This window comes from Gavia stellata, chromosome Z, assembly GCF_030936135.1.
Source record: "Gavia stellata isolate bGavSte3 chromosome Z, bGavSte3.hap2, whole genome shotgun sequence".
In the NCBI taxonomy this organism is placed as follows: Eukaryota; Metazoa; Chordata; class Aves; order Gaviiformes; family Gaviidae; genus Gavia; species Gavia stellata.
This window is the reverse complement of record NC_082637.1, coordinates 17,294,402-17,309,854: the sequence shown is the minus strand read 5'-3', so window position 1 is coordinate 17,309,854 and position 15,453 is coordinate 17,294,402. Positions and strand designations below refer to the sequence as shown.

Here is a 15,453-nt window from a genome sequence, read left to right as displayed (position 1 = left end):
CTCCTTTGTTGCTTCCTTCCTTTAATAGGGAAAGGTTTGGATAATAAGCTGTTTTATGGATTTTGCAACAACGGACAGGAAAAGAAGGTCAAGAGACACACAGGGCCTTTTCCTGGTCTCACGCCTAATTGCAAATATCACACTATTAGTAAAGATCATAGTCAGCACATCTAACAGAACTGCATCATGTATAAACTTATTTTCAAAGCTATACTTATACGTGAATTAAAGGTCTGATCTTTGCAGCATGACTACTTTACTTCCCTGACATACAATTTCTTCCCCATCTTGTCTGAACCACTTCAATCCTATTTTCAAAACGTGTAACAGACATTTTTTTTATCTCTTGTTCACATAATATTCCAAAGACAGCTGTGGTTGGTAAATAAGGTGTAATAGTTATTTTCCATATCTCTGGCTAACTGAAACTGCTTTGCAGAAGTACAACCCACAGAGTTCAAAAAAGTGTCAAGAGATGTGAATTTAAAAATTTGCAATATAGAATTCAGAGAGCCATTTCTCTAACAGGTAAGTAAAACTGGGTATTAATTTATAAATTATATATGCTGTGCAGAAAATTGGACTGTGGAGTGCCACATTTCAGAGTGATGTACAGGGCTACATGCAGTCTTGGAGTATATACGGAAAAATAAAACTGATCAACTGTCATTAAGGTAAGAACACAAGCTACCTATGCATATGTTCAGCTGAAGAGTATTATCCCCCTCATTCTCAGGGAAAATCTGTCTCCAGGCAAAAGTGAAATAGAGAAAGCAGAATAGCTATATTTCCTCTAAACACTTTTTTCCGTTCACTCTCTTCTCATTAGCTAACATTTCTCATTATCTTTGCAACTAGAGAAAAAGTTCTTTCCTTAGAAGTCATTATGATGATTGCCTTGGAATAAGGGCTATAAATTAGTCTCTTAATTTCTCAAGTAATACCTTAAATTACTGTTTTGGGACTGGTTTTGGTACTTCAAAACATTACCTTCTGGGAACTTGAAGGTTCGAATATTACTAAGCCCATTTATGAAAATGTGTAAGTACATTATCTTCCTCTCAGAAAGAACCATGTATCACGTTAGTCCAACAGTTAATGTAATATATCCTCTGGGCAGCTACAGAGCAGTTGGATTATGCAAGTCATTACCATTTGTAATTTTGTTGTTTTGCTGTTTTGGTTTTTTTTAAACCACCCCACACTAGTGATATTGTTGTAACAATACTCATTGCAAGTCTTATGAAACAAGTCTTTGAACCACACTACTTAGGTTCAGAACAGAATGCCCAGATCTCCCAGTGTTCAGATTCCTTCCTATAAAGTTTTCCTGCAAGAACTTTTTTTATGCTTACACAAAAGCATACACGTGCTAGCGGAGCAAAAAGCTTTTTTGTTTTGGAGTCGTTTTTTTTTAATTTAAAATTTAAGTTAATTTATTACAAATAATTAAGCCCCAGAATGGAAGAAATCTCTCTCTAATCTCTCTCTTATGCTCTGGTCATCTGGCAGTCTACCTTAGCAATTATTTTGGCACAACAGAATCAATCCTGGCAAACAAGGTACTTGGTGCTGAGGATATAAAATCCACTCCTGTATGCTTGAGGGTGTTTACTGTGGACTACCTCTAGTGTCTAGACACTTTGATGTCTTTATTACTGACCTGGAAAATGGGAAGGAAAGCCACCCACAACAAGCTCAGAGATTTTAGCAAATTGCAGGAACAAATTATATACTGCAGCGCACAACTGCCAGAGGGACCTCAGCAGGCTAAGAAACAGGTTGACAGGATCTCATTAAGTTCCAAGGCAAATGTGAAGTCCATTACTCAGGATGGAATAACCCCATACAACAGTACAGAGTGGGGCCTGACTAGCTAGAAAACAGCTCTGCAGAAAACAAAAAGATGGTCCCACTAGACTATCATGAAACATTAAACAGTAGCACAACCTTCCAGCAAAGGCAAACTGCATATTGGGCTTAATCAGTAAGCATATAGCCAGCAGGTAAGGGAAGTGATGATTTCCCTACACCTTATACTTGTGAGACTGTCTGCATTAGCATGTCTGGTACAAGAAACCACTGACATACCGAAGTGAGCCAAACTGGGAGCCATCATTCACACATGACATAGAAGGAGAAAGAGTGAACTGCGTTTGGAGGAGGATAGGGGCAGAATCTTCCTGTTGTTTTCCATGAGACAGTGGTGAAAACACTCTTCTCAGAGGGGCGCAGTAACAGGATTAGATTAGGTAATGCACACAAGTTGCAGCAAAGGAAATTCCAATTAGATACTAAAAAAAAAATAATATTCACAATTGGAAGAATCAAACACTGGAATAGGGGAACAGAGAGGTTGTGGAATCTCCACACAGGAGATGTTCAAATCAAAGCTTGGAGCAATCTGATCGAACTGGATCTGTTTGCAGCAGGGAAGTGGACAAAACTCTCTCTAGAGGACCCTTCCAAACAAAATTCCTCTGTAACTTTAGTAGTGCAACAACTTGTATTAAAAACAAAGATCCAATGTGTCTTGCAGCCAAGGACACACACCGCAAACTGGAAAAGTTCCACGAGCTGAACAGAGATTAGTGTCCTTCACCCTCTTCTGTTCCTGCTGCACCGCTTTGCTATGATCTGAGAACAGATTTCCATAGCCTGCTTGAGGCAGGATAAATACCTCTTGGGTGATAATAAGCAGCTGGAGATGGGGTAGAGAGTAGTATCTTCAAACTAGCAGTCAGATCCACCAAAAGGACACATGCTATGGCTTTACAATTTGTCAGACTACAAATCCATATAGTGTGAGTATATGTTTCTCAGATGGACTGCTCAATCAAGAGGGAGGAGAGGTTACCTCATGAATCAACAGCGCTGCAGCCTCTGAAAAGAAAGACCTCAAGTCTCAGCTTGACCAAAGCTTGAAGAAAACATGAAAGTTGCATGTCAGACTTGTGCAATGATACAATTGAACAGACTATGAGATGGCTAAAATTATTTATTTATCATTCACGTTGAAGGTAGAAACTGAAATCATCACAATCAACATCTTGTAGAACTAAATAACTAAGAACTGAAGCAAACTTCTATGGTATCAGGTTCAAATGGATACGATTCATCTTGGACCTCAGCCAATGGAAAATGAAGTACTCAGCTAAGTTAGTTCTTACAGCTTTTTATTTTTTCTCTTTAAGTCAAAAAGGCAACACATATTGGGATCGACTGCTCTCAGAAGTTATCTAACCCTCTTCATTTACTAGAAGAACTATAGTGAAGTCACTAAGGTCAGGTGACATCAGTCACACCTAGAATGAATATTTTAAAGAACCGTTCAAATTAGAAAAAGAAAAGAAATATGCATATTTCACCGTGATTCCTTTTCACTACATTTTTCAATCTCAACATCCTTTGGTGGCATTTTGATCTTCTAACTCCCAGAAAGAATCTCAGACCACTTACCTAGTCCGGAAACACAACAGGAGAGAAAAAGAGACAGTGATCAATAATGAAAAATAATTGATTTTTTATTAGCACTTCAACAATTACCTGATGTTCCATGGTAAAGCACAGTTTTAAAGATAACACTGGTACCTCTGATCCAATATAACATTGCGGTTTTTTCCAAATACAAAGGAAAAGCTAAGTCTTATATTAGCTACTTATAAGCAAAGACATATTGCATACCGCAGTTAGATACTTCAAGTTCAGCAAGACAAAAATTAACACTTTGGGATGTTAAATCCCTTCAAATCCCCTTTTCGCTTAGTTAGGAGGGAGAGAGATAGAGGATTATTTCTTTGTCTTTCCCCTTTTCCCATTTACCTCCTATTTTTTGCAGACCTAAAAGAAAAGTTGAATACAATGATATCAAGAGGCCACACATGCTACATTCAAATATAGCTGCCACGATGTTTTAAATTAAAATTTAATTACAAGTCTTCTCCTGCAGCGTACAACATATTAATGCTTACATGATAATTTTTATTTCAAATCATATAAGAGAGATTTGCAAAAAGGGTAGCTTCTTTCATACATTGTTACATTTCTTAATGCATTACCTTTCAAAGTCTGTGTTTTAAGTGATCTTCACATAAAAACAGAGGTAGCTAAGTAGAAATACTATATTTTATGAGGTTTCTATACACGGTGTAATAAAAATGTTTGTTCTATCAATCAAGATGGATTATCAAGATTTACTTTTTAATAGTTTGTCTTCCCCAGATATGAATGCTTTCTAACACAAGTACAGCTATTTCTATTTAGCCTTCGTCACCATGGACAGTTGCTACATCATTATGGAAACACAATAAATTCATTTTCTTAGACAAATATTTGAGTTCCACTCAAGTACACTTAACATAAAAACAAAACAGCAATTTATGTCATAATTGAATTTACTTCTTTGCTGAACTTATTATGGTGATTTAACAGTACTTTTAATTAGATTAGGGAGAAGTCAAATAATCAAAACACTGGATTTTAAGTTTGGTGTGTTTTGTGCTGTCCAAACAATAGCTTATTTATTTAGAAAAATTCTAATAAACTCCAGCATCTTAAGTATGTTCAAAACTGCCTTTTCCAGCATCACAAAAATGTTAATTAAGAAAGCATCACTAAATTTTAAAGTAGCAAATACAGTTAAAAGACTAAGTGAACATAAACTAAAACACCGTGGTCCAAATTCTGTGAACAGATAAGGTATGCAAGATGTTCTGTCTGTGCAGAACTGGACCACATTTTTCCTCAGACACGTAAAAAGGCAACGACCGGAAAAGATGAAGAATTTAGCAGCTGCTTAGAAGAGTTAAGCAGTGCAAGTAACTGTACATTTCCTTGTCAGGCTTGAAGATCACTTGGTAGGTCCCTGAAATCCTGTGTTTCATTTTACATAATGTAAGAGGGCACTACAAAAAAGTGGAACTGTATTCATAAAATGTTCGTGATTCACAGCATCCATACAATCCACAAAAGAAACAGTTCAATTTTTCTATAGAGATTTAACAGAACATTAGAATCTCAAATCATGTAAGCATCTATTTGCATCTGCTTGCATCTGTTTTTAATTTTGCTTTAAGTTTTGATGAAATAAATAGTTGTTTTGTCCATACCGGCAAAGAACAGCTTTGATGATAAGACAGAATACAATTTTGGCACAGTATTTTTTAGTGAATTCGCATGACTGAAGTACAGTTAGTAGGAAGAAGCCAATAACTACTTAAAGATGACGAGTTATTAGTTCCTGCTTCTAACACCTCAATGTTAACCTTAAAAAGCACATTTTCATTCTTTAATGCATTGCCTCATGGGAGATTTAGTTTGAAGGGCTAATGTGCCCGTCCTTTCATAAAAGCCTACATTCCCTGACTAAACTACATCTCCTAGGAGTCAATGCAGTCTTCTCCAAATGCCGGCTGCATTATGACAGGAAAAGATTCTTCTAACTCTTGTTTTCCGTGACCTCTGTGACAAAACTATAGTCGCAATCATGAGTGGAATATAGACCAGTATTTAGCTTTGATACGATTCCCTGACTTTGGCCTGCAGAGCATCACAAGTCTTCTTAGCATCTCCCAACAACATGGCAGTATTGGGTTTGTAGAAGATTGGATTGTCCACCGCTGCATAACCAACTCCCAAAGATCTCTTCATTACAATGACCTGCACATAAAGAGTTCATGTTTGAAACAGCAAAAACCAACCACCACTCCCTCTCAAAGACAACACAAAACCAACCTCCACAAACGAATGGAGAGGAAGAGGGATCCCTGGCCAAAATAAAGTGCTCACTGCTACAAAACCATATAGCAGACAAATTGATATCTGAACCAGTTTCATGAACATTTTATTGTTAAAAATAGTATTACATGTCAGAGACTGTGGACCCTACACATGCACACGCTTCTACTTTATTCCATGTAAAAAAGTCAAAGCAAGATGGGCACAAATGATTATAACTGAGAAGGTTTTTAAGGCTTTTTTCTTTTTGAACTCTTTTAAGAACCCCATTCCCTGACAGCAACACAATTCAGGTGAGCGTTCACATCAATATTTGGTGCAACGCTCTCTGCTATTTCTCCAGACCATTACTCTGTATTACTTCATACATGGGATTTAAAATTAATTAATTAATTAATTAATTAATAAAAATCCTAAAATAAATTTCAGCCAGTTCTAGTTATTAAATGTCAAATTAGTCAACCACAGCACCTTCAGCTGAAAAACTGTGAAGTTTTACCAACTTTAACCATGTACATGTTTATTTCTCAAACTGCAACACATAGCTATGCACAAAACACTGATAAATATATGTGCCTATGACTCTGAGCACTTGAATGGCTAATCCACAGAAGAACTGAGGCTACAATTGGGTTCAGAACAAGAGATCAAGGATTTCACATCAAGGAAACTCACGAATATGTACTTTAGATCAGATGACGTTGCTTTCAAAGAGCAAAACTGGTGAGGTAACTAAACTGTCTGTTCAATCTGGACAGAACAAACTCTCAACCCAGCCACTCATTGTTTGTTTGGGTTTTTTTATTTATATTATTCATTTTTATATTTCCGCCTCAATATTAAAGATGTCAACCAATTATCCAATAAACTTAAAAAAACAGATATCTGTACAGAAATGCTTCAGGGCTGCAGAAGTGAGCAGAACATCATTTACTCTAATCACATTTTCTAGCAGAAACACCTTCATTGGTCTTTTCTACTGCAGTCATCGTTAGTCTCACTAAAGCACTTGCTGATGATTATAAAATCATGAACAGTGCAATACACTTGCAAAGTACTGACTGTTTTGTTGGATACCTTGCAGAAAAGCTTCTCATGGAAACCGGAAGAGTAGAAGAACCTTGTTAGCTTATTCTATAAAGCATGCTACCTAAGGTAGGTGCTAAACGCAACTCTGTTAGTCTCACCTGTTTGGACTTCCAGACCTCAAGAACTGGCATTCCAGCTATGATAGAGTTCGGATCTTCCTGAGCTGCTGAATTAACTGTATCATTTGCACCAATTACAAGGACCAAGTCAGTTTCTGCAGCAAGACAAAGAAAATAAAACTGATGAAAAATTAATCTGAAACCCGAACAGAGGCTGACGTACGTTTTTGTGTTAAATCTGATCCTTGGAGGCAGAAGAACCCCTTATGGTAAGCACTCCACAAACATTCATGGGGACTTCACTCACAAATATTTTAGACTTATTAAGCCAGCTATATGCGAGAGTCCAAGTGTACTACCAACTACTGCCAGCAAACTGCAAGCATCTACAACCCCATTCCAAGGGACTCATTAGACCACTCTGCCACACAGAAGTTAAATCCTTTGATATTTAAATATGGTTTCATATACACATAGTATCATCACCTGCTAATTTTTTTGTGCCTGGCTTTTCCTTTGAATATTCTTTCAAAAAACCCTTTTACCAGTAACTTTCTGATTGTTATACAAAGATGTAAGAAAGCAAGAAGTTGTCTGTACAATGTTATACTGGTTTGCAGACATGACAGGGTCAAGTCATCCACAACACCTGACCTAAGGAAGTAACAGTAGTTTTCCTGTATGAAGCAGTAACAGCGATAAAAAAGACACAGCAATTGTCATTTATTTCACAGCTACAAGCAATTAAAAGAACTGTCCTCTTGGTTCTGGAGGAAACAAGTTTCCACAGGCCTATTTAACCTCCCTTCAGTATCTACTCTTTTCTGTACTTCTGCATTCAACATTTCCCTTTGCTTTACCTGTCTGTACTCTCTGCTTCTCAGTTTTCTGCTTCTGAGTCAGGCTATTTCTTGTATTCCTCTGTGCTCACTTGCCATCAGCTGGGTGAGCACTCAGATTGCAAGAGGAAGACCTCTGTTGCTCTACACTGGTATCACAACAGGCAAAAAGAGAAACTGAATGGCCTGACAGAAATTTTCTATTTTTAAAAATCCTTGTGCGATGTAAAACCAGAACCAAATGAAAATCAACAAGATAAATCCAATCTACTGGAAACTTATAGCTCGCATGCTAACCTGGGAAGTCTTCGTTGATCTCATCCATTTCCAGTACGATATCATACGGAACACCAGCTTCTGCTAAGAGTACGTTCAGCTGACCAGGCATACGGCCAGCCACAGGGTGAATACCAAACCTAATAGGAAAGAAAGTCCAACCCCATTAATAGGTACTGAGCACTCTGTTTTATACAGTAAAATTGCCACCTGTGACCCACAAGTCTGAGAAGTTCTTACATATAAGCACAGATGTGAATTAATAAAAAGAAATGGTTAAACCATAACAATATCGTAATTTCTTTTCCAGCGTTGCAGGGAACTGAGTGGGTGGGAAAGGGAACAAGGCCCATAGATCTGACTTTTCACATGGAGAGCAGCTGTTCCTTTTCTGCAAAGGTGAAAGCGTGACTGACACAACAGGTATGCAAAAGAATATGCTCATTTCCCAGTAGAATTAAAGAAGCTAGGAGTATATTTTCAATGCTTCTGTCGTGGTTTAGCCCCAGCCGGACTAACCACCACACAGCCGCTCACTCACTCCCCTTCCTCAGCTGGACAGGAGAGAGAAAATATGAGGAAAGGCTCGTAGGTCAAGACAAGGACATAGGGAAATCATTCACCAATTATCATCATGGGCAAAATAGACCTGACTTGGGGAAATTAGTTTAATTTATTACCAATCGAAATCAGAGTAGGATAATGAGAAATAAAACCAAATCTTAAAAAAACAACACCTTCCCCCCACCCCTCCCTTCTTCCTGGGCTCAACTTCACTCCCGATTCTCTCTACCTCTTCCCCCTGAGCGGCGCAGAGGGATGGGGAATAGGGGTTGAGGTCAGTTCATCACACGTTGTTTCTGCTGCTCCTTCCTCCTCACACTCTTCCCCTGCTCCAGCTTGGGATCCCTCCCATGAGAGACAGTTCTCCACGAACTTCTCCAACGTGGGTCCTTCCCACGGGCTGCAGTTCTTCACAAACTGCTCCAGCGTGGGTCCTTTCCACGGGGTGCAGTCCTTCAGGAACAGACTGCTCCAGCGTGGGTCCCCCACGGGGTCGCAAGTCCTGCCAGCAAACCTGCTCCAGCATAGGCTCCTCTCTCCACAAGTCTACAGGTCCTGCCAGGAGCCTGCTCCAGCATGGGCTTCCCACAGGATCACAGCCTCCTCCAGGCATCCACCTGCTCCACCGTGGACCTCCATGGGCTGCAGGGGCACAGCCTGCCTCACCATGGTCTTCACCACGGGCTGCAGGGGAACCTCTGCTCCAGCGGCTGGAGCCTCTCCTCCCCCTCCTTCTTCACTGACCTTGGTGTCTGCAGAGCTGTTTCTCTCACATATTCTCACTCCTCTCTTCTTCGGCTGCCATTTCCCAGTTTTTCCCCCCCTTCTTAAATATGTTATCACAGAGGCGCTACCACTGTTGCTTATTAGCTCAGCCTTAACCAGTGGCAGATCCGTCTTGGAGCCGGCTGGCATTGGCTCTATCAGATATAGGGGAAGTTTCTAGCAGCTTCTCACAGAAGCCACCCGTGTAGCCCGCCCGCTACCAAAATGCTGCCACGCAAACCCAATACACCTTCCATCATAAGAAGACTCTTTCAGAAAGTTGTTGCACCTGCAAAGTAGCTTTGGAGAGCATGCTGGACACTTCTAGTGACAACACAGAAGGAACTCATGGCCAGAAACGTATGGGAACACATCACTGCAAGATGGACCAACAGAGCAAATTTTCCACCCAGCAACAGCTTATACCAACAACAAGCTTTTCTTCAATTACTTTTGAAATTAACAGGACTATTTGACCATTTTGTCTGGCTACAGTCATCAGCCTGAGCCACATCACACACAGCAAGCATTCGTGTCCACCTTCCAAGCAGTACCATATTTAAAACCTTGTGACAGATACCTTTAATTTTTTATGAATAAGCTTTTTTGCTGCAAAACCACCACCCACATTATTATGCTTTGCAGGTCCCTTACATCACTGAAAAGTGAAAGCACCACTGGGCACAATATAACACTCTTCATGAAAAGGCCAAAAGACTGTGCAGCCTTCCTGAAGGAAAACCACTTTTGGACCTAGAAATGCCCTTGGCAAACAACCTTATTGACTATTGATATAGGTGTCGTGGTTTATGCATGGTTATCACCGTCTAACACTCCAACAGAAAAATTAGCAGGGACCCCAAGCACAAAACAATGCTTTGCTGAATTAGGTCAACATGCCACTTTTTCTCATGATTGATCTTAGGAGTTAAAAAAAGGAGGGGGATTGAGAAGGTGGATAGTAAGAAGCTACACCAGTCTAAGCATAACAATTTAAGAAATGTTTTCAGAACAGCTCAAAACCAACTTAAAGAAAATACACTGCTTATGAGCTACCAAAAATTCAGACGCACACAAGGTGGTGATGGGGCCTGTTAATGCAGTTCTGTAAGAGTAAAAACCTGACAAAATTCAGAATGGAGATCTTAAACTGGTTTAGCTGCAACTCCCAAAGACATATTTTGGTTAGAAGAAAATCTGTTTCTTGGGGTCAGATTGTACTGTTCTGGTCATGCACTGGGCCAGAATAAACTGCGTAGATCAACGTCTACTTTCCTGTGCATTTTCTCTCTTTCTAGCTCTGGAGCTATCACCAAATGTAATGCAGACTCAAGCACACCAGAGATGCCTCAGATTAATCTTGTATATAACTGAAGTTAAATGTTTCATGAGGAAACCTATGTGTACTTTGGAAAAGACAGAAAATACCCAACAGAAAACTGTAAATTCTTGGATTTCTGAACAGAAATTTCTGAGCAGAAATCCAAGTGATTCAAGAGTGCAATAAAAGGACTTCAGACTTCCTTCAGAAAGGAGGGCAAGACTGATAAATCAACTTGCCGTGACAAAGGGATTGTCACATATTTCTATTTTCATCTCCACTGCAATGGAAGTGGATAACACATCATTGATGGTCCACAAGTCTCAGTCCAATCAACACAGATCACTTGTGAATTTAACACTGTAAAAATACATCCTTAAAAGGGCAACTGAGCACTCCATCAGCAAGACAACATTAAGACAATGCAAAGATGAGACAATTGGAACTCCAGAAACAAAATTAAAGACATATGACTAATCCACATAATACTAGATATACCACAATTTTAAGCTATAGGTCAAACAACAGGATAAAAGCTATCTTTAAAAGGAATGCTTTTAAAGAAACAAAAATAATAGATTGTATTCAGCTAGTACACATTTGGGATCGTGTTGCAAAGGATAATACCTAGAATCAGAAAAAGGAGAGGAAACACACAGGACAAAACATTAACAGCTTACTTTTCACACTACTCACTCAGTAATACAAGCCATGTGTAGTACTGCAGCTAGTTCTAAAGTGTACCAAATTCAATCACTTACAGTACAGTAGGAGAACTCTTATTCTGAAGTACACTTGAGAACACCCATCACTCCCCTGGCAGTGAAAATAGATTTTCCAACAAAATTCTCTTTTGTTTCTAATAAAATTATTTGAGCGTCTTTGTGACCAAAGCTGTTTTGGCAATACACAAAACAAAATACTCGTGAGGTTTCTATTAAATACTATACACACATACAATCTTATTTCAAGGGCTGGAAAGCCAAAATTTAAGCTGCCAAGAGAATGAATTTCACCTTTGACTTCACTATTCCTGGCAAGAGGCAAAGAAAGACAAAAAGAAAGGGACAAATTATCTTTGTTCAGGAAGAATTATGGCATCAACCATCAGTAGTTAGAGACTCTGCTTGAAACCACATACTGCGTATTCACAAAGTTTGAGAAAGCTGCTCATACAAAGGCTTTTTGGACAAATATTGAAGTGACTCCCAGAAGTCTACTTCTGAGAGGCTGTAACCAAATACAACAGTAGCCTGCCAGTACCTCTTGAAACTGGATGTGCAAGTGTCAAAAAGAATCATTAAAAATATGTACCTCTCTAAGGCTTTCATTATTTCAAAAGGTAAGCTCTACATATATCCGTAGTGAAATCAGCCTGTCCAATTGAAAGCAGAACTCATTTAAGCATGGAAAATAGATAGCTAAATTGCTTGATGGCTCACAACGTGTCTAATAAAAGCTGTGTATCTTGCTCCTGACTCACAACAGCAGCAGTTCTTCAAAGCTATATGCATTACAGCAGAAACATTTTGTCACATATGCTCTCCTAGATGTTCAAAATAGGAACCTTATTCATATTCAAAAATTCAAAACATTAATGATTTTAAGAGAGAGACATGTTTTATGGTAAAAATGTTTTAAAGTGAGAAATTGCTACATTTCTTTGATATGCTTTTAATTTCAGTTACGCAAGAACTGCCTTAGGTTGGTTGGTTTGTTTTCAAATCAAGCAGAAATCTCACACTCTTTGTGACTTTCTCTTTACATGACATTAAGTTTTCAGTCTACATAGAGCTTACCCATAATAAAGATTCACAATCATGATGTGTCCAACTTGAACATCATTCTGGTAGTTCACTGAAACGCAGAATTCACCAGGAATTTTTTTCTCGTGACCCTGACCCTGACCCTGACTGTGTGGTGTGGGGCTTGCTTATCACCTCCAATTGTCAGATACACTAAAGCGAGCATACATCTCCTTGCTACTAAGACTTCACGCCTAAACAGCACGAGTACCAAGCAAGGCTATTCAGCTACTGAACCTTTTCTTGTAATATAAGGAGTGCAACATTTTCTTTTAAAATTAAGACTAAAAATCTAAAACTCCCAATGTACACGTCATATTTAGGACAGCACTTAAAATAATGGAGGGAAAAAACCAAACCACAGAACCCTAAACACTTTTGATTAGAGCTCAGACATAGACGTAACAATAAAAATCCAAAATTGCAGGTCCAGTGCTAAATCCATGCTATCACATTTTAAAAAATGTAAAAATCCCATGTCTCCATGTGCTCAAAAGCAATTAGATTCTCCAGTATGAGAAGACAGAAATCCAGTCCTTCAAGATACCCACCTATAAAAATCAGGTTTAAAAAAACCAAAACAAAACACTAACGTATTTTGAAAGGCTGTTAAAGAGGTAATCTGCATTTCCCTCAACTATGAGAGTTGCCAGAAAACCACCATATTTAATTATGAATTAGATTTAGAAAGTCTATACAAAGCAGAATTTTAAGAGTCCTTTCACCGCACAATAAATTTTTTTTTCAGGAATTTCTTACTATGCAGGAAAAGAAAACACACTGATAGAAAAAATGTTAGGGAATTCATACTACGGCAAAAGCTTAGATAGTTAACTCGATGTGGACATGGACAGTATCAATTACCCATGCACATATGAGAATGTATACGCTTTTAAACTGTACTATAATACTACAGAATAATTATATATCTGTATATAGAATTACTATAGAATATAATTTAATTATATAGAAAAAAATCAGAATTTCACAACTAGGGGCCTAGAAGCGACACAGCACATGGCTGAAGAACTTTGGCAAGGCGAGAACTTTCAACAATTTACTCAGTTGTAACTTTGCAGAAATACGACACCAGTTGCAGAACAAGCATTTCCTCTCCAAGGCCAATGGATTCTGGGGACTAGAGGATTTAGCCTATGAAAAGTTTTGTTGTTTTACCCATCCATAACAAAGGAAAGCTATAATGAAGGCTCAGCAATATCCAGCTTTCTATGTGATCCTACTAATGCATTAAAGATGTGATCTGCTGCAAGATCATCTCAAGTAAGCGATGATGTTAGCTATGCAATTTAATAACTAAAACAGTCTGAAGTTTCCAAACTCTCCCATATTTCTAAATTTAAACCCTAGTCAAAGGTTATGCATCATGTTATATAATCTGCACTCTTCACTGAGAATGTTATGGCTATAGGCAAAGTAAATGAAAACAACAGCTTCTCTGGATCAATCGTGAGCCATGAAGCAAAAAAAGACCATATGACAGACACAATTTTTCTTGGCACGGTATGGGCATTACAAATTGATGACAATCATATGTCCACGCTGGCACCCCTCCACAGCGGATATGTGAGAGTGTCACTACATCTGGATGGTGAGCATACTAGGGTCCCGAGGCACTCCAGGCCTACTGAGACCAGAGGGACAGCAGCTGCACTCAATGAACACCGTGGGAGCTCCGCAAAGTGATGAAAGGCCTGAATTACCACGAACTGTAAATACAGATTTATTTCATTAAAATGCTAGGTAACCACTGTAGTGATCCCTTCCTGAAATTGACTCATTTCAAGTATAAGCCAGTTATTTCAAGGATTCATTCACATTTCTCCCCTGCAAAGCCAACATAAAAGGCAAAACCAATAATCTTTTATATCACCAAGCTGATAAAAAGTAAAGCTCGTCCCTACAGAAGCACTGAAAAGAAAGCCAAAAGCATGTGACATTGTCATCACATTAGAGGAGAGGTTCTTTCGCTACACAACTGATGGGTCTTCAAAATTTTTAGAAGAGTAAAAAGGCAAGGCAGGCTGTGGATTTTTAACCTAAGTTAAACATTATAGTGGGGTTAACCCTTTTCAGCATTGTTTCAAGCATGCCGATCAGAATTGGATGTATATTAAAAAAATAAATACAGACAGTAACAAACGTTGATGTGTAGTAGTAAGCATTACTTCTATTAATGCAAGTCAGTTATCCCAGGAAACAAGTAAGTCCCACATTCTTGGTGCAGAGGCTGCTACCTGATCTATCCTTGCACTTTATACCAGACTGACCCCAGCAAACATTTCTCCATGCTGCAGGAGACTCATTTCCTGCCTAGGAGCCTCAACTATTCCCACTGCACTCCTTTAACTATTCCCCATCAGTTTCACAAGCAGAGAGGTCCATTTCCTTAGCAAATTAGGACTTAACAAAAACAAAAAATATTAAAGCTATTTAGCCTAATGATCAATCCCCCTTAACATAGGTTTCTCTAGGAGACAATTCAAAGCACTTAAGTTAGGCCTGTGCTCTCTCCCCACTGACTACAAGCACAAAGAAAAACTATTCGCCCTGCTTTCCCTGCACTGAAGTCATCTGTTGTGATTACTCCTCACAGCAACATATTTCCACAAAGTGGTTGCTTTCACAGAGCTCTCCAACCTCCACCTTTAAAAAAGGCTGCTAACTGTTCTCTTGAACACAATACAAAAAGGTACATTAAAGTTTCATTTTTCAAAAAACTTCACTGCTTGTTTTGTAGCAAAGTATTATTATACCTAAAGGCAAGGCATACGTTTCAAAAAAAGTAAGGTTTTGTTGCTACAATAAAGAAGCATTAAATTTTAAAGCCATTGTTTTTAACTAAACTTCAGCATGACACCAAACAAAACAAAACAAAACCAAAAAACCCCAACAACAACTAAAATTTATTCTCCCAACTGCTGGGGCTACTTGCAAAAACCAGATTTACTAAGCGTTTAAGGGAATAATGGATCTTAATT

The 15,453-nt window shown here is 38.6% G+C and overlaps 1 protein-coding gene across 1 annotated transcript in view; it reads right to left on the bottom strand.

Annotated features, from left to right (window-relative positions):
- Positions 1–3,506: 3,506 nt before the first annotated feature.
- Positions 3,507–15,453, bottom strand: part of NNT (nicotinamide nucleotide transhydrogenase) — a 47,593-nt gene continuing 35,646 nt past the window's right edge. The window contains exons 20-22 of the mRNA XM_059833301.1: positions 8,021–8,139; positions 6,924–7,039; positions 3,507–5,658 (exon numbers count right to left, since the gene is read on the bottom strand). Of these exons, the coding sequence (XP_059689284.1) occupies positions 5,509–5,658; positions 6,924–7,039; positions 8,021–8,139 (385 nt within the window). The 3' untranslated portion in view covers positions 3,507–5,508. The remainder of the gene's footprint in view (positions 5,659–6,923; positions 7,040–8,020; positions 8,140–15,453) is intronic.